This window comes from Anolis carolinensis, chromosome 2 (assembly GCF_035594765.1).
Source record: "Anolis carolinensis isolate JA03-04 chromosome 2, rAnoCar3.1.pri, whole genome shotgun sequence".
Taxonomy (NCBI): domain Eukaryota; kingdom Metazoa; phylum Chordata; class Lepidosauria; order Squamata; family Dactyloidae; genus Anolis; species Anolis carolinensis.
The window spans coordinates 288,800,717-288,824,602 of NC_085842.1; the positions used below are offsets into that span (position 1 = coordinate 288,800,717).

Below are 23,886 nucleotides of genomic sequence, written 5' to 3' on the forward strand. Positions count from 1 at the left end.
CTTGCATGCAATTCTAGTTTTTTCCCCCTGCCCAAACAAATTTCATGATGTCCCTTTTCCATAGATTAAAGATTTTGGTCCCTATAATGATGGCCCCTGGTGGTGGCGCAGTGTGTTAAAGTGCTGAGCTGCGAACTTGCAGACCGAAAGGTGCCAGGTTCAAATCCTGGGAGCGGAATGAGTGCCCGCTGTTAGCCCCAGCTCCTGCCAACCCAGCAGTTCAAAAACATGCCAATGTGCGTAGATCAATAAGTACCGCTCCAGTGGGAAGGTAACCGCGCTCCATGCAGTCATGCCGGCCACATGACCTTGGAGGTGTCTACGGACAACGCCGGCTCTTTGGCTTAGAAATGGAGATGAGCACCAACCCCCAGAGTCGGTCACGACGGGACTTAACGTCAGGGGAAAACCTTTTACCTAATGATGGTACATTCCGAAAGTAAAAATTCACTTTGGGGAGTTTCATCATCTTGATTATTGCTATCCTGCCCAGCCATGGTAGCTTCTGCCAATTATCCAGGTTTCTTCTGATCTCAACCCACACCTTTTCATAGTTATTTTGGAATAAGCTCATGTTTTTGTTCGTAATCATGATTTGTAGATATTTTATCTTTGGGACTACCTTACATTCAGCTGTCTCTTCTAATTTCTTAATCATTTTGATGTCTATATTTATTGTAATAAATTTGGTTTTATCTTTGTTTGTTTTTTAATCGTGATACCTCACCATGCGATTTGATTACCTCTAATAATTTTGGAACGTGACAAAATTAACCCTCCTTGCCCCTAAAAACACTGAGAAGGTTTCTGGAGCCTCCCCCCCCCCCCCCACACACACACAAAAGGAATTGTTTGGGATGCTGGGGGCTAATGGGATTTGGGAGGAGATGCTTCCTGTGGCACAATAGGAGTATCAGGTCCCAATTATGTTGCACATGCTTTTGTCTTTGTGGCATGGCAACTGATTTTTTTAATACAGTGATAGTAGGAAGACATGGCACCATTCACCATCCAGCATTTGATAAACAATTTTAAATTTCAATGCTGCAGGCTTGTGTTTCTTATGAATGTGATTAATGTGCCTATTCTTTTTACTCTTAGCACACAAGGCAGGCTGTATAAAGTACATCTCTATTCATAGTATATGAGGGAGTCTTCTTAATATCTTAAGCTTTCATGAGATCCTGAGACTCTTATACAAAGGCTTCCTTTTGCAAAACCTGAGGTACATTTTATACGTAATCTTGTCTCATGTATACCAGACATTCTTGAGCTAGCCTGGCAACAGAGAGGGTTGTCCTGCATTGCTGTTGGAAAAGTCTGGAACACTTAGCTAAAAACTGTATCTAATTGGGATCCAAACCCTTGTCTCTGGTCGGTGTGTTATAAAAGCAAAAGAAAAGCAGGACATATCCAGCAAACCATCATAAAGAATAGCACAAATAGCCGCTAATTCAGAAATGAGTTGTGGGTGTGTAATTTCCTAATACAGATGAAGTCACAATGATGTGAAAGGGAGACCTAGATTGTTTAATTGCCTGCAGCATGTCATTCTGTTAATGAACTTTATTAAATTATAAAGTGTAATATTAACAAATTATATTTCCAACAAGTGCTAACAAGGATTTCTTTAATGAATAGTAAGTGATGGAGTCTTGACTAGCATGAATGGTTGAAGGATTAGTATCATGGGGTTGTTTCAGTTTTCTTTTGTCTTTTTCTTTTGTTTCTGAATAAAACTGGACATGACTGGTCCATTTTAACTATGGTAAGATCAAATCATACGGGATCCCAGTGTTCTGGCTGCTGACATGGCTGCCAATTTTCAGGCTATGCACCTGTAGGGTATATATTGTTGACTTTATACTTTTCAGTGCAGAAGTATCTCAAGAGAAAGGGTACCTACCAGAAAAAAAATCTTGGCCCAGAATTTTGCACTAATGGGAATATTTGATTTATTTTTGCACAATTGTGAGTCATGCCAATATGTAAAGTGAAGCAATGGTTCTTGATCATGGCCACTGTGGAATATGCATTCACTAATATAATGGAACTTTAGCTTCAGCTGTTCTCCATTTACTCAATCAAAATTGATGCCATCTAGTATGTAAATATATAATTGTATTTATTTCTATTTACTTAAATGCCATTTTGCATTTTTGTTCAACATATTTACTCATTCTAATTGTATTTTATCCCTTTCTTTTAATATTCAATAGCTAATATTCCTAAGACATGACAACACCCTTGCTTCAAAATTTCCATCATTTGTGTTGTGTAAAATCACAAATACAAATTTCAACTTATGAAGTGATTGTCCACAGTGGCTGGTGACCTCTGGAGTCGAGAGTTGTTTCTTTCTGATATTAAACACACAAAAGACTATCACAAAAAACATATATGTTTATCATCTGTATAAATAACTTACTCCCAAAGAGGAAACATACATGAAACACTTCCAAAGGTAATATTACAAATCTAACAGCAAAGTATCAGAATCTACCTAAACAATAGAACAGAAATACAAAATAAAGTTTAAATGCTATATAAATGTGCGAAGTCAAGTCATAGACTTTTAAAGGGTTTTTTTCATGTCAGGAGCAACCGGAGTTGCTTCTGGAGTGAGAGAATTGGCTGTCTGCAAGGACGTTGCCCAGGGGACGCCCGGATGTTTTGATGTTTTACCATCCTTGTGGGAGCCTTCTCTCATGTCCCCGCATGGAGCTGGAGCTGAAAGAGGGAGCTCATCCGCGCTCTCCCCGGGTGGAATTTGAATCTGGCAGCTTTCAGGTCAGCAACCCAACCTTCAAGTCACGAGGCTTTTATCCCCTAGGCCGCTGGAGGTTCTACTTTTAAAGGTAAACAATCTCTAGCTGTGGGTAGAATCAAATACTTGTTGTGAAACAACTTGCTCCAATGAATAGCAAACTGTTAATGCTGGGCAACCGAATGACTGGCAAACTGTTAATTATGGGCAACCAAAGAACTGGAAAACTGTTAATTATGAACAACTAAAAACTGCCAAATAATTAATTATGGGCAACTAGAACTTGGATGAGCATCTGTTGTACGTGCTTTCATTGTGCTTTTCCTGCATGGCAAGGGATTGGACTGGATGGCCTCTTCCAACTCTATGATTTTATGATTCTGTTATCCACATAATGTCTACACAAATAACAAAAATTTATAACATGTTTATTAACAACATACAGTATGAATTCTTCCCAAAGAAAGCTCCTTCTGTTGTGATCGCATGGCAGTCTTGGATGAGCAGGTGTTTGGTGCTCCAAATAGTGTTCGCCAAATGTATTTAAATTTAACTTTCGGCAATCACATCTTTCATGTCTCACGCATTTGAGATATAGACCCAGCCCCTTTTTTAATTGTTTGTGTTGCCTTTTTGACACTAAACACTCCAATTTCTTTCACTTATCCCCTCTCTACCACCCTTAGGTTGTCAAGGCCCACTAGAGTCCACTTGAGTGGCTCATCATTTCTCCCAGATTATGCCAACTTCCTATTTGTGCCCAGGGTAGGCCATATTCTAAGCAGCAGATTTTGGTTTTCAAGAAAAGAACAGCAGATTGTTAGCTATTTGCATCATGGTTATTTACTGGCACAAACAGGGAGAGATGCAAGTGAAATTTAACAAACATGTAGCAGCTTTGGGTAGCATGATTTAAATGAGTAGGAGTCCACATTTGTTGTTGCTCTACCTAGGTAGCAAAATGTCCTGATCCACAGGCTGCTGGATTTGTATGAACATTGGTGGCTTGGAAAAGTATTTATTAAGCATATCTGATAGACAGAACAAAGGAGTCTGTTGGCTAGTGACTAATGTTGCCAGATTTTCACAATAGCAATACAGATGGAATTCATTTCATGCAGAGTTGACAATCAGGAAGTAGATACTAACAGGATTTTTTTTTGTTCTTTGTAAACACAAAATCAAAGTATTGATTTCAGTTGACTTAGATGTGTATTTTCTCTATAAAGTTAATATATTATCTACATTTCAAAAATGCAAACATTTTAATCATTATGTGTGACCTACACTTCAAAATACAGGGGCTTCTGGAATTTTTTATTCAGGCCATATAAAATAAAAAGCTTCCTAACCCTCAAACTGAGGATATCCCTTATAATAAGCAAGCTATACATACATGACTTAAGACAAAGGCTGGCAGAAAAGGAGGGTTGTGTGGTAGTAAAATCAATCCTGAGAATATCAGTCTGTTGCAGGACTTTTCAACCCTTGGACTTCCAGATGTTTTGGACTTCAGCTCTCAGAGTTCCTGACTATTGGACACATCAGAAGGAGCTTCTGGTAGCTGAAGTGCAAAACATATGGAGGACCAAAAATTGAGAACTACTAGTTGAAAGTTTAGGAAGCAGCAGATCAAACAAAATGAAATCAACTGTTTATTTTTTTATATATTTCTCTATATAGGCATAAAGTTCTGTGTGCAAGCATGGTTGCACATTTGTTCTCCTCAGCATGGTTCTACCTGTGGCATTTTGGCATAGGTAGAACCATGAGGAGTACAAATGATAGCTTGACCAAGAATTTCATAAATAGTAAAATTGGGGCACAGTGAGGCTTAAACTCCAATATCAGGAGGGGTTTCTGGTAGCTAAATTGCAAAGTATATGGAGGACTAAAAGTTGAGAATTACTACTTGAATAGGAAGCAGCAGATTGGAAAAGACAGAAGAAAACACAAGAGCAAATCCTAAGACAGCTTCAGACAAAAGACAGGTACAGATAGAGATCTGTATGCTCCGTGGTGAGGAAGGATGATGAGAGTGAAATACTGTAGCAAAAAAACATTAGGGGTTGTTCTCAGTGCATACACTTCAGAATGCAGTTTATGACTTGGGTATATATGCATGTAATATGGGTTGCAATGAGGGAAAGTTAAGGAAAGTGCTGCTGCAGAGCCATAAAACAACAACAACAACAACAACAACAACAACAACAAACAAAGTGCAGCTGTACTTCAGTCTCTATACTTAAGGTTCAATCTTTCCTAGTGCAAAACAGAAGTTGGGATATTATTGTGTGAGGCATAACTTCAGATGTAGGGATAGCTTAGTCTCGTGGCATTAACCTAGTCCAGAGTACTGAATTCAAAGCAACTGTTACCACTTGCTTTTGTAAAACAAAACAAAATCCTATTTTTTACAAAACAGTCCTTGTTATTTTGCTGCACAAGCCTATCTTCTTGTTATTGTTTTTATGTCTAGCACATACCGGCAAGACTATTTTTACAGGCAGAACCTTTGTGCTATTGTTGATGAAATATCATCCGTGTGACAAGCAGGTCCATCTAGCACAAACAAGGAAGTGTATGTTCAGTACAAAAGATGGCTAAAACAAAAGCAGGTAGCAAGCACTCCTCTTTGCAAGCATTTGACTGTCGTGTTGAACATTGGTTCTCAATGTTCTCAAGTTATCTGATGCAATTATTTCCTCCAGTGTGCCACCAAACCGTATCACATTTGTGCCATATGAAGATGATGTTTACATAGTTTCCTGGAAACTCCCTGCAGACCGGCAGCTGATGGCTCACAAACTGGCACCAATCCACAGACCACCACACAGAGTACTCCTGTCTTTGAAAATGATGGCTGTATTTTAGAGAGGAGAAAATTAAAGCGGTCTCTTTGTCCTCTGTTTTCAGGACTTTATAGGATCTAAGGCTTAGCCAGGGCTGGCCAACTTAGCCTACAGTACTCTTCAAACCAGCATAGCCAATGGTTTATGGAAGTTGTAGTTCAAAAACATCCAAAGGAACCCTTTGTCTACCTTTGCTTTAGCCACAGACTTATTTTCAAACACAGTGCTGGAATGCTTGCTGATAATTAGGATTGTGAAATGTAACATGTGAAGAGTTTTTTTTGCTTCCTCCTTCTCCATTCCTGAGAACAGACCCCCTTCCTCCATACAATTAGAAATAAAAACTTCTGTAGGATTTGTAGGTACCTTCCTTGATTGCCAGCAAAGCTCCTATTTCAAAGCTAAGGTAAAGGTAAAGGTTTCCTCCTGATATTAAGTCAAGTCATGTCAGACTCTGGGGGTTGGAGCTCATCTCCATTTCTAAGACGAAATGCTGGCATTGTCCATAGACACCTCCAAGATCATGTGGCTGACATGATTGCATGGAGGGCCATTATCTTCCCACCAAAGCAGTACCTATTAATCTACTCACATTTGCATTTTTAAACTGCTAGGTTGGCAGAAGCTGGGGCTAACAGAAGGAGATCACCTCGCTCCCCGGATTCAAACCACCGACCTTTCGGTCAGCAAGTTCAGCAGCTCAGCGGTTTAATCCACTGCAGCACCAGGGGCTAAACCAGGCTGAAAATGTCACTTTTTTAGTGTTGCTCTTTATTTACTGTCCTGATTTTAGAGTTTTTAATACTGGTAACCAAATATTGTTCATTTTCATAGTTTTCGAAAGGAGGGAACCATGAAAATAAAGAACAACACTAAAAAAAGGGGGAATACCAGACAAGAAACAACCACAGCCAGCTAACACCACCCAACAAAGGACCCTCAGGCAGGAAGCAGCCAGGCTTTGAAGCTGGAAGACCATTCCATCAAGGTGGCCAATTGCAACATTCACATTTGCCTCAAACAGACAAGAGTTCTTTCTACAGTCCTGAACATTCCACAGATATATAAACCTCACTTGCCTAGTTTCCAACAGACCTCACAATCCCTAAGTATGCCTGCCATAAATGTGGGAGATAATGCTTCTGGAGCATGGCCATACAGCCTGGGAAACTCACCACAATCTAGTTGAAAGGTTTTCTCCTACTTTTTCTAATGGCAAGTCTTTTCATTTTTCAAAATGTAGTGTTAGAAGGGGAAAAAAGTTTATTTCTATTCTGCTTCATTTCTATTTGAAAGGTTTTCTCCTAGTTTTTCTAATGGCAAACTCTTTTATCGTGAGGCACCTGGTTCGCCTGCACTTTTGCACTATTTGGTCCATACGTAGTAAATTTGGCAATGGAAATTCTCTGTGGTGCCCCTTTTCCTTTGATGCTCTAAGCAAGGCTTAATGGTTAATCCAGATCTGATCAAGCCAGCTTCCGAAAGTGAAGAATTAATGCAGTTTGACACCACTTTTAAACAGTTAATGGCTCAATGCTATGAAATCCTGGGAGTGACCAGGGTAGCCTTCTTGGCCAAAGAATGCCGCTGCCTCAGGGAACTGCAAAGTGGCACCAAACTGCGTTAATTCCGCAGTCCCGACGCCCCCTGACTAGAGGGGAACTCGGCGTGCGGGCGACCAGGGGTGGAAGGAGTCTCCCTCCCGGGCTCTGCGCCTCCCCAGACCCTCGTCATTGCCACGCCATTGTCGCCCCGTTACCATGGGTTACCCGATCAGTCAGGGGACCGGGGTGCCTCCCCTTCCCAAGGGCTCTATAAAAAGCAGATCCCGAGCCGGAGACGGAGAGAGAGAGAGAGAGAGAGACCCGAAGAGGCGGCTGCTGCTCCTCCTCTTCTAATCACCGCGCCGCCGTCTATCCATCCATCCCTCCATCTGCACCAGCCAGAGAGGCGACTTCAGCGCTCCTTCCCTCCCTGCCAGAGAAGCACAGGCTCCAGCATCCCCGGCATGGAGCTCCGGATCTCGGGCCCCCTCGTCCTCCTCTTCCTGGCAGCCCTGGAAGGAGAGAGCAGGTATTTCGAGGTGAGAAACACACCGCAGAGACGGCGCCTGCTTCCCTTTGCTCTCTTTCCCTTTCCCTGTCCTGGAGGGGAGTTGGAGGCTTTCCAGGGGTGCATCTACACTGCCATTTGATGCCGCTTTTAACTTCCTTGGAGCCCCGGTGGCGAAGTGTGTTAAAGCACTGAGCTGGAGACCGAGAGGTCCCAGGTTCAATCCCCGGGAGCGGCTTAGCTCCAGCTCCTGCCAACCTAGCAGTTCGAAAACATGCCAATGTGAGTAGATCAATAGGTACCGCTCCGGCGGGAAGGTAACGGCGCTCCATGCAGTCATGCCAGTGGCCACATGACCTTGGAGGTGTCTACGGACAACGCCGGCTCTTCGGCTTAGAAATGGAGATGAGCACCAACCCCCAGAGTCAGACATGACTGGACTTAACGTCAGGGGGAAACCTTTACCTTTAACTTCCTTTGCTCCCTGCTATGGAATCGTGGCAGCTGTAGTTTTGCAAGGTCTCTAGAGTTGGTGCCTGAGCGAACTCTCAAGTTCCGGGATTCCATAGCATGGAGCCATGGCCATCAAAGGGTGTCAAAGTGCGTTAATTCTAGGTGTAGAAGCACCCCAGGAGTGCCCCGGGCGGGATGGTGGTCCGAGGCGGGCTTGGCCAGAGAGAAAGGGTGCGCCTACATCCCCGTCGCCTTCAAAGTACAATGCAGAGGCAAGGGCTGGGGCTCAGGTGTGCTTGTGGCCCGCTTTGTGTCTCCGCAGGTGAGGGGCGTCGGCAAGGAGGAGGAGGAGGAGCCCGTCCTGATGCTTCGCTCCGAGTGGAAGAGGGAACTGGCCGAAGGGCAGCTCTACCGGCGGTCCCTGCGTGAGTCCCGCTTCCGAGGAAGGGCGCGTCTGCACTGGAGAAGGAAGGCGGGTTGAGACCCTGCTACTGCCCAGGCTCAGCGCTAGGGGATCATGGGAGCTGTCGTTAGCCTTCCGTGATTCCATAGCATTGAGCCAGCGTGTCAAATTGCACTAATTCTAGATGCGGGTTGGTTGCTTGCTTTGGAGAACCCAGGTCCTAGTCCTAGTGGAACTAGAGCATGGGCAAACGTGAGCCCTCCAGTGTTTTGGACTTCAACTCCCACCATTCCTAACAGCCTCAGGTCCCTTCCTTTTCCCCCTCAGCCGCTTAAGCTTAAGCGGCTGAGGGGGGAAAGGAAAGGGCCTGAGGCTGTTAGGAATGATGGGAGTTGAAGTCCAAAACACCTAGAGGGCTTAAGTTTGCTCATGCCTGAACTAGAGGGATTTTCAATCACAGATCTGACTCTTTCTCCTTGAGGGAGAGCTTCTTTCCCGGACCACATAGTAGTTGGTCATGAGATGTCAGCCACAGTGAAGGAAACACAGAAGTAGCCCTAGCTTATCTGTTATCTGTCAACTTATGGATATCCTATGAAGTTTTCTTAAGCAAGGGCTATTCAGAGAGGGTTTTGCCAACTCCTTCTTCTGAAATAGAGCTTACAGTATTTGTGATGGTCTCCCATCTAAGTACTAAAGCACTCTCATTTAGCTTCCAAGATCAGTCAGGATCTGATGCATTTAGGACATTCAGGCTGCTCACAAGTATAGTATAGTATAGAGCCCTCGATGGCGTAGTGGATTAAAGCCTCATGACTTGAAGGTTGGGTTGCTGACCTGAAGGCTGCCAGGTTCGAATCCCACCCGGGGAGAGCATGGATGAGCTCCCTCTATCAGCTCCAGCTCCATGCGGGGACATGAGAGAAGCCTCCCACAAGGATGGTAAAAACATTTTTAAAAAACCCAAAAAAACATCTGGGCGTCCCCTGGGCAACGTCCTTGTAGACGGCCAATTCTCTCACTCCAGAAGCGACTCAAGTTGCTTCTGACACACACACACACATACACACACACACAAACACCAAACAATATAGTAGGGAGTTCTTCTGGACTCATCGCCAAGCCTGGAACCTCAGGTTTTGGCAATGGCCAGGGGAGCACTCACACAATTAAAACTTGTATGCCAGTTGCATCTGTACCTTGGGAAATCAGACTTGGCCATGGTAGTCCACGCTCTTGTTACATCTCAAATAGACTACTGCAACGCACTCTACATAGGGTTTCTTTTGAAGACTGTTTGGAAGCTTTAAGTGGTCTAACAGGTGGCAGCTAGATTCCTTACTAGAGCAGCATACAGGGAGCAACTTCCCTGTTGCATCAGCTCCACTGGCAATCACAATTCAACATGCTGGCCTTAGCCTATAAATCCCTAAATGGTTCCAGTCCAGCTTACCTTTCTATGAACCAGTTAGGGCATTAAGATCAGCTGGGAATATCCTGCTCTCGGTCCCACCGCCGTCACAGGTGCAATTGGTGAGAACAAGAGACAGGGCCTTCTCAGTGGTGTCTCCTCAACTGTGGAACTTCTTCTCCAGTGAGATTAAATTAGCCCCTTCCCTCTTGGTGCTTAGAAAACAATTAAAAACTTGTCCACCCAATCCCATCAGAGAGCCTGAAAAGCCTTCAGGTAACCCTCCCCCCGCCCTTAACCTGGGATACCAAGAGTATTGGTTGATCTTAACCAAGTTCATCCATAAAGAGAAAAAGACAGAGAAAGAGTGGGAGAACAATAGCCATTCAGGAACCTTCTTTTGAGTATTTAGGAATGCAGGTGAAAGTGCCATGTACAGAGTGCATTTCTGAAACAACAGGGTGGGGGGTTGGTTGTCTTTAAGGGTTTGTTGTTGTTGTTGTTGTTGTTGTTGTGTGCCTTCAGTATTCTTCCGAGATATGACAACTCTAATACGATGGGGCTTTCTTGGCAAGGTTTGCCTCTGTTTTCCTCTAAACTTGTGAAAGTCTTGCCCAAGATTATCCATCCATGGGTCTCCATGGCTGAAAGGGGATTTTGAACTCTAATCTAAGGAGCTGTAGTCTCACTCAACCCACTGCACCATGCTAGCTTACTTGAAGAGACAATTTCATAGCTATCTTCTTTTATAGCTGCAGAACATAACATTATCTTGCATTTCTGTTACTGACCAACAAGGATGGTCAGCATTCAGCATCCCTTCATTGTGTGTGTGAAGAGAGAGAGGAAGAGGGATCATGTGCAACAAACTCATCTTTCAACAGTTCTCTCCCTTCTCCTCCTCAACCTCCATTCATTTTGCAAAAGAAAAAAAACCCAGTTCAGATAGTCTGCCTCAAGACCCAAAAGGCACGACACCATGTTTGATTTTAGAAGCTAAGCAAGGTTAGTATTTGGATGCCAAGGAATACTAGTTCCTGTAGGCTGTACAGGAGGAAAGAAAAGGCAAAGCCACTTTTGAGCATTCCTTACCTTTAAAAACCCTATAAAATTCATGGGGTCACCATAAGTTTAACTTGAAAGCACAATACACACTCAGAGCTCAGTGCTTTCAATATTTTCAGAAAGAGATGAGAATTGTTAACTGTGCCATATCAGTAAAGTTGCTTGAAAAATGCAGATGATCTAATTTTAATGTGTGGCTCTCCACATGTTGCAGGACGCCACACAGCAACCCGCACTCAACCTATCCAGCATAGTCACTAGCTGCCAATCATCAGTACTGAACTTTTGCAGAGACAGGGTGCTCCAGCATGTGCTCATGGTAATCCCAGGTTAAAATGTAAGCCTTGGAAATCATGGATCACTTGGGAAGGCCAGCTTTATTATCATTATTTCATGGGAAGGTTGTGTGATTGACACCTTACAAAAGATGGGTGTGCTTTCCTGCATAAAAAGAAGGAGGAAGTGATGTACTGAAAGCTAAGATGGTAAGATCTGCCATTGTTCTGTTTTTCTGACAACATTTTGGTACAGAATTGTGGTTTGTTTTTGCAAACCCGAAGAAGACAAGAAGCTGTCTTGTACTAGGCCAGACTAGCTGTTCATCTGTTGTCTGCTTTGATGGACAGCATGTTTCTGGGATCTCAAGCGAAGTCTTTCACATCACTTGCTACCAAAAACTATCTCCAACATGCACATACACTCAGTACTGCACATAGCTGTGCTTTGAATTTAAATTGTCACCTGTTGAGATGCTAATTCCCATTTTAAAGTTGACATTAATATGTAGACAATCAAGGGTCAGATTGTACATTCTTACATATTCTCCCTTACAGGGTAGAGTCAGCTGTAAATTAAAGCAGAGTCAAGTGGTTGCCTCTGGCAGTCAACGTGGGGAGCACAGAAAATGGTGAAAGCTGCATGTACCAAATGAGCCACTTTACTTCCAGTCTAATTTACACAGATGCCTTCCAAACAGTTTTGTGTTACTGACACTCAAATCTTGGAAATGCTATTTTTAGGCCTACAGGTCACCAATGCCAATTGGACACTTCTAAGAGCTATAGTTAAACTCTTTGCTAAAAGCCACCCCAGTGTTGAAATAAAATTCCCGTACAAGTCTGACTAGCCTTAATGCATGGAATTAGGGTGAAATTGGGGGGCAGGTGTGGCTCCCATGTCAGTGGAGTAGTGGGCTTTACTCTTGTTTTAGTTTGATTTTTAAAGGAACTATTCAGGGCGATGAACTTATCTGTGGTATAGTGCCTTAGACACTTCCTTTAAAGTTCAGATTAAAAGAAATATCGGATCCCCAGCCATGTTGGCATGATAAATACATTGTCATTCACCTGTTACTGACTTATCTTTTACATGAAGTAACAAATGTTTGGCTCTCATTAAGGATACACCCCCCCCCCCCTTCTTAACTACCAGTCGTTTGCAAGTTGGATGTTTGTAACTGAGGGACTGGATGTAGTCATGTATAAAAGTGTTGAGAGTACATGTAGTGCCAAATATGAGCATTTTACTATGACTTTGGAGACTAGGGTTCAATTCCCTGCTTGGACATGGAAATTCCTGAGTGACTTTGGGCAAGTCACACTTTCTCAGCCTTAGAAAACTCTGTGATGGATTAGTCTTGGGATTGAGATAAATTGGAAAGTGTATTGCTTTCCTATTTCCAATTACTGAGATCTAGTTTTTGAGGAGGTGGGGGGCTGCCAGGTCCAGTTTCTAAGTACTAGGGGAATAGATACTTCCCTAAAATACATATATGATTTCACACTTCATGAAGGACTTATACATGTTATACTGTGTTGTCTTGTGCCTAAGTACAAAATGTGAAGTGAAACTCAGCCATCACTTTGAGGTCTTCCATTCTCTTTTGCAGGTTGCATTGACATGCTGAGTATAGACGGGCACTTCACTTTCACTGCTGACCAGCCCCAGCTGCACTGTGCTACGTTCTTCATAGGGGACCCACAAGAGATAATCACACTAGACTTCGATTTCATCAACATTGACTGTCAAGGAGGAGACTTTCTGAAGGTTTGCAATAATGTTTTTGTTCAGGAACAGCTTTTTCAAAAGGTGTGAGCAGAAGTAGACTAAAAGTAGATTCATTTTATTAAGCGACCATGGTGTCAGTTGTGTGCCTTGGGATCATGGTTGTACAAAGAGGGCTCAAAATAGTGACTGATGGTTCAACCCAAAATGTGATTAATCATGAAGGTTGCAAATAGAAACACCCATGAAATCAGACCTAGGAAAAAGGAAAATTCATATAATGACATGGTCATTTCATACTGCTTGGGGGATTCTGGGAATTATATTCCAAATAAATATTGATTTTATTGAATGTAAATATAAAATTTGAATTAGATACAAGTAAAGAACTATGCATTTTACATTCTTTCTTTCTTCATGGGATCTCAAGGTGGTTTACATATACCATTTTATCCTCACAACATTTCTGTGAGATCGGGTTAAACTGAGAGGAAGGGTGACTGGCTCAGGCTCAATTAATATATCAGCTTTTTGACCAAATGGGAATTTAAACCTGGATCTTCCAGATGTAGTGCAAAACTCTGATTGATACCCCATAGTCACTGTCATATCTTAGCTGTCCTGAGTACAGAAATCTCTGTACATTAAAGCTTGTTCAGCAATAAAATTAAAGAAAGTAAGTTTCAAGAAGTCACAAAACAGACTGTGGGATTACCAGTAAATTTATAAATTAGATTTAAGTTCACAAAAATGTATACTATAATACATTAATAGTCTTCAAGGTGCCATGAGACTGCTTGTTGTTTGTTCATGTAACAAACTATCCTAGCTACCTATCTGGTATACCTTTAAATTTCCCTATACCTAAATCAGGGGTTTAGAAAATGTTTAGATTTCTCAGTACATTTTAAAGGCAAAGAGGAATCAGAATGGAAAATGGTTCAGAGAATATTGTAGTATCTACATAATTTATGGCTGACTGCAAGAATTTTTGGAGCAGGGCCATTGAGAGTAACACATTTTTTCAGAAAGTGTTTAGGGAGGGGAGAACTAGGAGCCAGCAGCTGTTTCTTTGTATCTGGCACAAGCTTCAAAGTGAGACACTTAGGAAAGTAACAGCTGAAAAAGAGCCTCTTGCCACACAGTCACACGAATGTCACTAAATTGGCACCCCATATAGATGAATTCGATTGCTTCAAGTTTAAATGTCAGGCTTCAGAAATTTGTTTCCTTTAATTAAGGACACTAATTAAAACATTTGAAGTAGAAAACTACAAAGCATGTCAAAATAATTAACTGCTGATATTTGAAGCAGTGACTTTACTGTTGATGTTAGTATCATGTCTTACATAGAACAGATTGGATTAAATTATTGATTAGTAGTAAGAACTGGACAGGCGAGGAGCAGTTGTATGAACAAAACAAAGCAATGAACTGTTCTGCAACAAAAATATTAGCACCCTTACCTGCATTAACTGGTATTATATATGTTGAAAAGTATTAACGTTTCAGTAGTTGTCTTTGAATATCAGCAATGGCCTTTAAACCTCATGAACATCTCCCAAACCTAGAATTTTATTTTTCTGATGACTCCACAAAGACCTAGATATAGGACCTTTTCATAGATACTGGAGTGTGTAGTTTGGCACCAGAGAAACTTTGCTGTCTGAGAATTGTAAATGTTTTCCGTCTCTCACAAACCTCAGTATTTCTTGCTAGTTAATGTTAAATGCAATAATTTTAAGATGTGAAAAGGTCTCAGCAGTGTTACCAATCTAAACCAATGTTGTATATTAAATCGTCCAATTCTAGCTACTTGCCATTTACAGGTTTGGGTGAGTGGGGACAGACAAAGGCAACTTGGAGAAAACTGAAACACTAATAGGCCACTCTATTTGTGTATCCCTCTAGGTGTTTGATGGTTGGATACTGAAAGGTGAGAAGTTTCCTAGCTCCTTGGACCATCCTCTTTCCACTTTGGAAAGATACATAGATTTTTGTGAGGTTGGTCAAATCAAAAGTGCTATCAGATCATCACAGAATGTAGCCATGATCTTCTTCAGGATTCACGACCCAGGAAACGGATTCGCATTAACTGTAAAGAAAAAGCCCAATCTTTTCCGTAAGTTTTGTTTCACATTTCCATTTGTGCCGAAAGGGAAGTAGGGGGAATGCTGGTATTTGAGTCAGGCAATAGGAAAGGATATGCATAAACAATGTTGTGGTAAAGCCTCTTACAGCCCAGACTTAAAGATTTGTTGTGCTAATAAACAGAATGCATTGGGTGAAATATTTATCATGATATCCTGTCAGTGCAGGGCTTTTATCCTGCAGTTGCAGCCAGTCATAGTACTGCAGATGTCATTTTGACGTATGCTTTCGCTTCTTCAAAAATTACCTTGAATCATGTGGTGTAAATTCAAATAAATGCATCATTTCTAGTAGTAATATTTCAGTTCATGCCAGTTTTTGTGCTGCTTGTAAAAATTGACACATTTTCAGACATGTCTGTATGTATTTTAAAAATCCTCTACTCTGATTCTTCAAATGCTGTCTTAACTAGATCCGCTCAAATATTTGATTTATTTAGTTTTACTTATTTATGAAATGTCTTGAACAGTTTCCATGCATAGCAGGTAATACAATCTAGTATTAGACACAAATGATATAAAAATAATGGCAAGGATTAAACAGAAATAAGAGGTGTGCAACAAGAAAGTGAAGAGTAGGCTAAAACATGTTTCTAAATTCCAGGGGCAAATAGGAAAGGTTTGACCTGGCATTGAAATATTGTACCATACATTCTAGCTGTGGTCCTTTGAGGAGAGTATTTCAGATTAGGGGCACCACTACAGAAAAGCCTTGGTTTGGGAGATGGTTCACATGTTTACATTTGGACAGGTTTGAGTAAATGTGCAATTATGAAAGGATTCCTATACAAAAGATAAGCAAAGTATATTCCACGTGTTTTGTGAGTTTGTACCTATATACATTTATTGCAGAAAGTGCAGGGAAAGAAAATCTTGATTGATTCAATGACTTCAGCAGATTGGCAAGGATTATTTCATGTGGCAATTGTTTAATAACAGCAGTAACAAAGTAATCATCATGTATTCATTCAGGTGCTAAATGAACCAGAGCCTCTTTAACATTTGAAATCCAAAAATACACACCACCATGATGATAAAAATGACTATGTAATAAGTAGCTCCAATATCCACCATGAACCACAGTTCTCAGCATTGTGAGGAAACCATGACTGTTAAACTGATACAAAATCATTATACCAAAAGTTTTTCCCAGAAGTTTTATCTGCTTTGGTGATTGATCACAGATTCTGAGATCTGAAATCCAAAACACTTGGAAGGCGTATCAAGATGTATCTTTATATTTGCCTTCAAAACATTTGAGTGGATATATGTTATATTACAAAAACTGTTCAGAGAGAGCGTGCGATTAACCCTCTCTTGGCTAGAACCACACAGTAGTCCTAATCTAAACTGACATCCTTCAGATCTGCCTTTGGGATGTATTTTGCAGAGACAGAAGACAGATGCTCACACAATCACTATTCTGATCCTGAGACATCAGATAAAGTTTGTATTGTGTTTCAATCAATAGATTGTGACTAAGTAATTCTGTATCTTTCCCCTGTACTAAAGCTTGCAATGTCATCTCTCAGACCCCTGTTGGACGGTTTACCATGGTCATTCCTCATCAACACAGAAACTGCAGTTTTTCCATCATCTACCCGGTGATGATAAAAATATCTGATCTTATGCTGGGTCATTTGAATGGCCTCCAGTTAAAGGTAAGTGGCTTCTTCAGAGTCATCGGTTACAATGCTATATGAATAATCATCCTGAAATGAAGACCCTTTAATGTGTTTTTAGTATAGCTAGATGTCTTCTTATTCATGATCGACACCTTTTTCTATGGACAGGGCATATCGAAATTGGCCAAACATCTTCAACTCAAGGAAAAAGCTTTTGGTGTGCTAGAAAACTTTCTAACATAATCACCGCAGAAGATGTATGAGCTTGATCTGCTAATCTTGTTGTTCCCAACCTTTGGTCCTCCAATTGTTTTGGACTCTGACTCCCAGAAATCCCAGCCATCTTACCAGCTGTTAGGAATTGTGGGAGCTGAAGTCCAAAACATCTGGAGGACCAAAGGCTGGAAATCACAGTTCTAATCAGAACCAAAATACACAGATCCAAAATCCAAACATATGCATCCATTGACAGAATTGACACTACTGACAGAATGTGCCTTTAATGACCTCCATCTGGAACATTGGTTCTCAACCTGTGAGTCCCCAGATGTTTTGGCCTTCAACTCCCAGAAAACCTAACAGCTGGTAAACTGACTGGGATTTCTGGGAGTTGTAGGCAAAAAACCTTGGGACTCACAGGCTGAAAACCACTGATCTAGAACAAATATAGAGGTGCATGGAAGAATAGTGAAAGCCTATTGTGTGAGTGGATGCCCACTTGGTTAATATTGGGTGGAAGCCATCTTTGATGGGCTTTAACTAACCATTTATTTGTTAACTACAGCTTGAAACTTTACCTGATAAGTCATTTATTTGTTATGGAGTGATTCACCAACAATATGAAATCTTCTCCAAGTAAAGGTTGCTATCATTAATAGTATCTTTGTAATAATGGCCACATCATGATCATGATTTCTGTCTGGACTCATGAATCCAACAACATCTATTTCCCCACTTTTAGTGAGTTTTGTCTGGGTGTTTTAGTGTTAATCATCCAGTATTTATTTCTGATCTTAATTTCAAATGATAATCTCAATAGCCAAACTTATAAACAGCCAAATTCTTCAGATGAATCCCATTTACTAAAACAGTCCTACACTAAAACATTTGCTTTGTTCTGTGCTCTTGCACTTTATTCTGCATTTCTATCTCTCTTTTTAATAGAAGCCCTCCTCAGGATGTGGGGGAGTCGGAGATTTTGTGGAGCTGTTGGGAGGAAATGGGTTAGACCCCTCTAAGATGTTCCCTTTAGCTGATCTGTGTCACTCCTTTCATGGCCCAGGTGAGTCCCTTGTGCAAATGTTGTTACTTGCCTGTCTCACTGGCATAATGTTATGCTTTGTGGTGCTGTGCTGGTACGGTTGTCTGTTGGGTCTTTTCTGTACAGTTGTCTTCTCCAACCTGATAGCCTCTAGAACATTTTGACCACATTTCCCATCAGTCCCAGGTACCATGGTCAAATGTGTGGGACCATGGGAGCTGAAGTAAAAAATATCTGGAAAACACTGGATGGGGGAAATGTTTGAGTGTAGTTTCTCAGAGATGAGGCAACAACAATATGCCAAAGGTGTTTTTGGCATTTCATGAATGAAGCCTTAGGCTTGAAACTGAAAAGTATAATGGATAACCTTTGGGGGTCCTGATTTCATTTAGTCTTAATTCCAAAGTGTTGATTTGGCATCAATACAATAAACTTGAAGTTTGTTTTTTTGGTTACTCAAGACATGTACAAAGTGTGTAGAGGTGCATTTTTTAGAGACATGTAAATTAATTTTATAAAATGACTACTTATAAGCGAAAAAAGAGTTAGTTGTTATTGTGGTTACCATTATAAAAATAATTGTATTTTCCCATTCCTCAGATATAAGTAAATAATTTTAATTATTTAACATGTCACATATACTTTGAGTATCAAAAATGCACCATCCTTTTGACTTTGGCCCCATCTACAATGCCATATAATGCACTTTGAATGTTTAACTGCAGACTGCATAATATGACAGTGTAGATAGAGCATTTGTGAGCAGGAGATAACAGCAGGCCAACACTGAAACAACATGATATTCCTCCTCCATCATCCTATAAGTATAGAAGACACCGTAAATTTGACAGTTGCATTGTAAAATGAGTGACAGCATTTCCCTTCAAGTTATAATTAGATTATAATGTATTGTAATTGTATTTTCATTACTGGGTAAAGAACCAATAACAACTAACCATTTATTTGTTAATTACAACTTGAAACTTTGCTTTTTTTTGTTAATTTTTAGTGAGTGCCAAAATTAATTATCATTAATTAATTAATTAATCCATTTAATTAATTAAATTAACCCATTGCAGTAGTGCAATAGGTAAAACCCTTGTTCAGGCTGACCTATTGACCTGAAGTTCTGAAGGTTGGGAGTTCAAATCTATGGGACGGGGTGAGCTTCCATCTGTCAGCCCCAGCTTCCATGTGGGGAAATGAGAGAAGCCTTCCACAGGATGGTAACACATCTGGACGTCCCCTGGGCAATGTCTCTGTAGATGGCCGATTCTCCCACACCAGAAGCGACTTGCAGTATATTCTCAATTCACTTCTGACTTAATTTTAAAAATCAGTTCTACTGTTATTGTTGTGAAATGTTTGATTTATTGCATTAATCACCATTTTAATTGTTAACGGTTACTTTTAAAATAAGCCATAGGCAAGCTGCACACCACAGCTCCTATTCTATGCAAACTTTTCAAGAGCTAAAAACCAGCTCATTTTATTGCAAAGCCTTACTATGTTTTAAATAGCAACATGTCACCAATCTTTGACAACTAATTAGAGAAAATGGTGGAAGAAAAACAAAACAATGAGTCAAAATGAACTGTTGTCATGGGCTTCATTGCGTAAAAGCAAAATGACAAGGATTTTCCCTTTGCTATTTGAAAGGCTCAATGAATTAACACAACCCATTATTTTTCCATGTTAATTCCAAGGCCTGTTTGTTACTTCTAAGCTCCTTGATCATTATATAGAATTGGCCATGATTCACATAAAAAGGAAATTCAGTCATGCAATTATATTTGAAGATTCCATGCAAACATCTGCAATGCCACTGTATGATCACATTATTGAGTGAATGTGATCTTCTGAAGGATACAGTGCCTAAATAGGAGAAAATGAGATATATAAATTCAACAAACAAATTTACGCAGAAGATCAACTTGAAAATTTGGGTATGTGCCCTTGTACATCGCTGTATTGTTAAATGCTCCTGAAAAAACTGCTTTATGAAAGGGATGCCATTTGTACATTATATCTGTACAAATACACACATAATGTATCTGGGTCACTGATGCAAGTTTTTGGTTTGTATAGAAGCATAATTCACAGATTATTTGAGGGTAGACAGTGAAATACCTTCTTACATCTTTTTATTTCTTAGATTTTAGTGTGTGTCAGGAACAACTTGAAAAACTACAGGTTGCTTCTGGAGTGAGAGAATTGGCCGTCTGTAAGGATGTTGCCCAGGGGATGCCTAGATGTTTGATGTTTTACCATCCTTGTGGGAGGCTTCTCTCATGTCCCCACATGGGGAGCTGGAGCTGACAGAGGGAGCTCACCTGCTCTCCCTGGATTTGAACCACTGATCTGTCAGTCAGTGGTCCTACCAGCACAAGGGTTTAACCCATTGCACCTTCCTAGATTAATCCTAGTTAATCATGCTGCAAATATTATGGCATCCTGATACCAAAGAGCCAATCAGATTTGACTTATGAACAGACCAGAGGTCAAATTAGATCATTTGAAGTGAAGACAATGTTTTTCTGGATTTTCTGGATTATTCAAATCAGTTAGGGATGAAATAATGAACTGCATGATTGCCTAAGTAGCCAATCAAATAAAGTACCTGATTGTGTGGGAATATTAAACTCATTTAAAATGAAGACAATGCTTTTAGAATACGTAAAGCATTTAATGCCATTGTGAAGCAATCACTGTTTTCTAACAATGATGAATATGTCACTAGGTATTGCTTATCCTGAAGAAACAGTCCAATCCAATATAATGTGACTAGTTAAATATAGCATAAAAGGTGCCTCGTATCTAGTTGCGCCTTGCATAACAAATATGGATCCACATAGTTTTATAACCTACGTGTACAATATTCAGTCCACTTCCTGTACTTTCACAAACAACAGCTGTTCTGGATTAGAGCGCTGAATTATAAAGAGATCATATACAGCATGTATTTTGAGAATTTATATATGGATGATAAAGAAGTTGGCTGGACCTCTGGAGTTCTTTCCAGTCTATAATTAGTTATTTCCAAATGATTTATATTAGCGTGGTGTAGTTCCAAGCATAACACGTCGATCTTTCTTTTTCACTAGCTCAAATGAAGGTTGGCTGTGACAACACAGTGCTGCGAATGGTCTCCAGTGGCAAACATATCAACCGTGTTACTTTTGAGTACCACCAGCTGGAACAGCATGAACTGGAAGTCAGAGAAGAGAACAGCCTTGAGGAGTTTTGTCTTTCGAGCGTCTGAAAAGGCAGACAAGTCATTCTCGTCTGTAACACAGTTGATTTTGAACGGCCAACTTTATGAACCCTTTCTAGTGTATAAACACTTACCTTTTCATACTGAGTCATTCTTGCCATGATTAATCTTAGCATTTCCAACATATTGTCCACCCCGTCACCAAGTGTGTTTAGTATTTCCAGTGTACTCAAATCTGTATGAAATCCCAAAGCAGCACTTGTGTATGTGCACATCCACTGATTCAAAGCAAAAGACAAGCACACACACTACAGAATCTGGGTGCATGTTTACAATGCAAGTATTAGTTCAAATGTGTGTGCAACTTTTGTAACTATTTTGAGGGCCCATGCAAAACAGAGAAGATGCTGAAAACCACTAAGCAATTTCTCTTCTATACCAGTTACAAGCATTTAAAAGATACCGTTACTGAAATTACCCCTCAATTTTGTAAGAGAACATTCTGTATTTGTGTGTGTAAAAATTAATTGCTTGTTAATTTATTTAATACAAATGTATAGATGGTTGTTTTTAATAAAATTTATAGCATGAAAAACGTTTTCCTTCTACTGGCCCAGACACTAATAAATATATGCAAAGTACTGTCAAATTCTAATTTCATTGATATGCTCCCCCACCTATTAAGTCTTATCAACTGGTATGTTTTCTGACTCAAAACAGCCACTGTGGGCTCCACTCACTACAAAGCTGGTAGACCATTACAGCGGCATTAATGTGAACATTAAAAAGAGATTGTAGAAATATTAAAAACATTTGTGAAACGTTTGAACATATTTTATTATAGTAAAATAAATGGGCATAAGTATTCATGAAGAGAGACATGATTATACAAAGGCATGTTTGTCCCTGAGCATTTATCTAGTTGTGGGAATCCCTGCTGGCAATGCAGCAAGATGATATTTCCAGAGGTATCATTACCAGTAATATTCAGGGCTCTCATATATTACTCTGGTTTACAAAAAGATACCCATTTCACATCCTTTTGCAACAAAGAGGGGAGAAGACTGGCCTAGGTTTCTGGATATCTGTTTTTATTCAGTGGATGAAGTTAATTTGTATTAGATGAATTTATTAAGTAAATTAGGACTTCTAAATCCAAGCAAATGAAAAAGTAGCTCAAATGTATTTAGTGTTGCACAGGTCTGTATACAGTTGTTGTGCATTAGGGCTCATTTGGAAAGAAAAAAGGGAAATAGCAAGACTTTCCAGTTCTTGTTTTGATTTTGCCTCCATATTTCCAGGTTTTCATCCAGACTCTTTCTTGAAATATCCTGGAAACAGTACCTGTGTTTTACTGCTGGGTGGAATTTTAGGTTGTTTAAGGATAATACAAACAGAATGCTAAGTAAAGATATGCTTTATTTCAGAAAAATACTGGGCTAATTTAAACTGAGCTGGGAAGTAGGAATTACAAGTTTTTGATAGTGCTGAAATCTCCAAGAAATACTTTGGGATGAAGAAATTTCAAGTAGATCTTCAAAATAAAATAGGCCTGGAGGTGCTCTCGGGGAGTTGTTGCTTGTTTTCTAGCTGAATTGTGCCTGATACCAATGGAGGGGTTTGTGATGCCTCCTGTTTAGCCCTACATTTTTTAAACTCCAGAAGACTTGCCAACAGATTGTCCCCTTTTTTAGGTCTCGTGAATTTTAGCAGCAGGGGCCTTGCCGTCTCCTGCTTTCTTCCCTCAAGGATCTTAGCAGCAGTACTTCAGAGCTCCCTCTCCTGGGTTTTTCTGTGAATTATAGTACACCATACTTTGCATCTAGAATGCTGCAAATACCCTTGAAACGCAGATAATAATGTTGAAGAGTGTCAAATGGTGAAGTGCTGCCTTAATTTACCAATGAGTTATGTTAGTACCACTTTTTGCTTCAAGTTTCAGATTGAAATCAGACCCTCAAAACGGGATGACATTAAAAAAAACCAAAAAAAAAAAAAACCCCTCTTCCCAAATTCTGAAGCATGTGGCATAATGCGCCAGTGAATTATGGCTGCCACATATATTCAAACATATTTTGTATTGTGAGACGGAAATTGAACTTTTATGTGTTTATCAAAACACCATTCTGCAGAAATTGCTGTGTCACGCAAAGAATGCTCAGGCTCCTGTCCTCTGTCTTTTGCTCTAGGATTGTGGGTAGTGCATGATCAGTAGCTTCTTTGTTCATATGCCAAATTTGTTATCGAACACGACCACCCCCACCCCTAATAAAAGAAAGACATAGTTCTACCCCACAGGAGACATAGTTTCCCAAGGACGGAGGCCCAAATGAATGGAAATTGGCCACTAACCTTGCATCCTGCCCCAAGCCTACCAGGACCAGCAGCAACCCTGACTCCATAGTCCCCAGCTCCCCATACATGCATACACCCCGGCTCAGCTGTTCAGCAGCGTTGCTCTGAAGCTCCGCTGGAGCTTGCCTCACGGCCCCACTCTCTCCTGATCAAGTTACAACCCAAACTGCTAATATGCATCATATACCTCCATTTCCAGACCCTCTACCATACAAAGTATCTTTCTATATTTCTTTTTGTTTTTCTTTCTTTCTTATCCGAATGTGGACATCAG

The 23,886-nt window shown here is 40.5% G+C and overlaps 1 protein-coding gene across 1 annotated transcript; it reads left to right on the forward strand.

Annotated features, from left to right (window-relative positions):
• The first annotated feature begins 7,296 nt into the window (after nucleotides 1-7,296).
• crhbp (corticotropin releasing hormone binding protein) lies at nucleotides 7,297-21,898 on the forward strand. The gene is made up of 7 exons (XM_003216306.4): nucleotides 7,297-7,702; nucleotides 8,447-8,549; nucleotides 12,892-13,049; nucleotides 14,919-15,129; nucleotides 16,670-16,818; nucleotides 17,947-18,064; nucleotides 21,148-21,898. The coding sequence occupies exons 1-7, from the start codon at nucleotides 7,628-7,630 to the stop codon at nucleotides 21,303-21,305; spliced, it is 972 nt and encodes a 323-aa protein (XP_003216354.2). The 5' UTR covers nucleotides 7,297-7,627; the 3' UTR covers nucleotides 21,306-21,898.
• Nucleotides 21,899-23,886: the final 1,988 nt, after the last annotated feature.

What these genes read in the sequence shown, in the direction of transcription:
- crhbp (XM_003216306.4), top strand. Translation starts at nt 7,628, where the DNA reads ATGGAGCTCCGGATCTCGGGCCCCCTCGTCCTCCTCTTCCTGGCAGCC. An exon ending in AAGGAGGAGACTTTCTGAAG is followed by an intron (nt 13,050 to 14,918) that starts GTTTGCAATAAT and finishes GTATCCCTCTAG; the next exon opens with GTGTTTGATGGTTGGATACT. An exon ending in TCACTCCTTTCATGGCCCAG is followed by an intron (nt 18,065 to 21,147) that starts GTGAGTCCCTTG and finishes CTTTTTCACTAG; the next exon opens with CTCAAATGAAGGTTGGCTGT.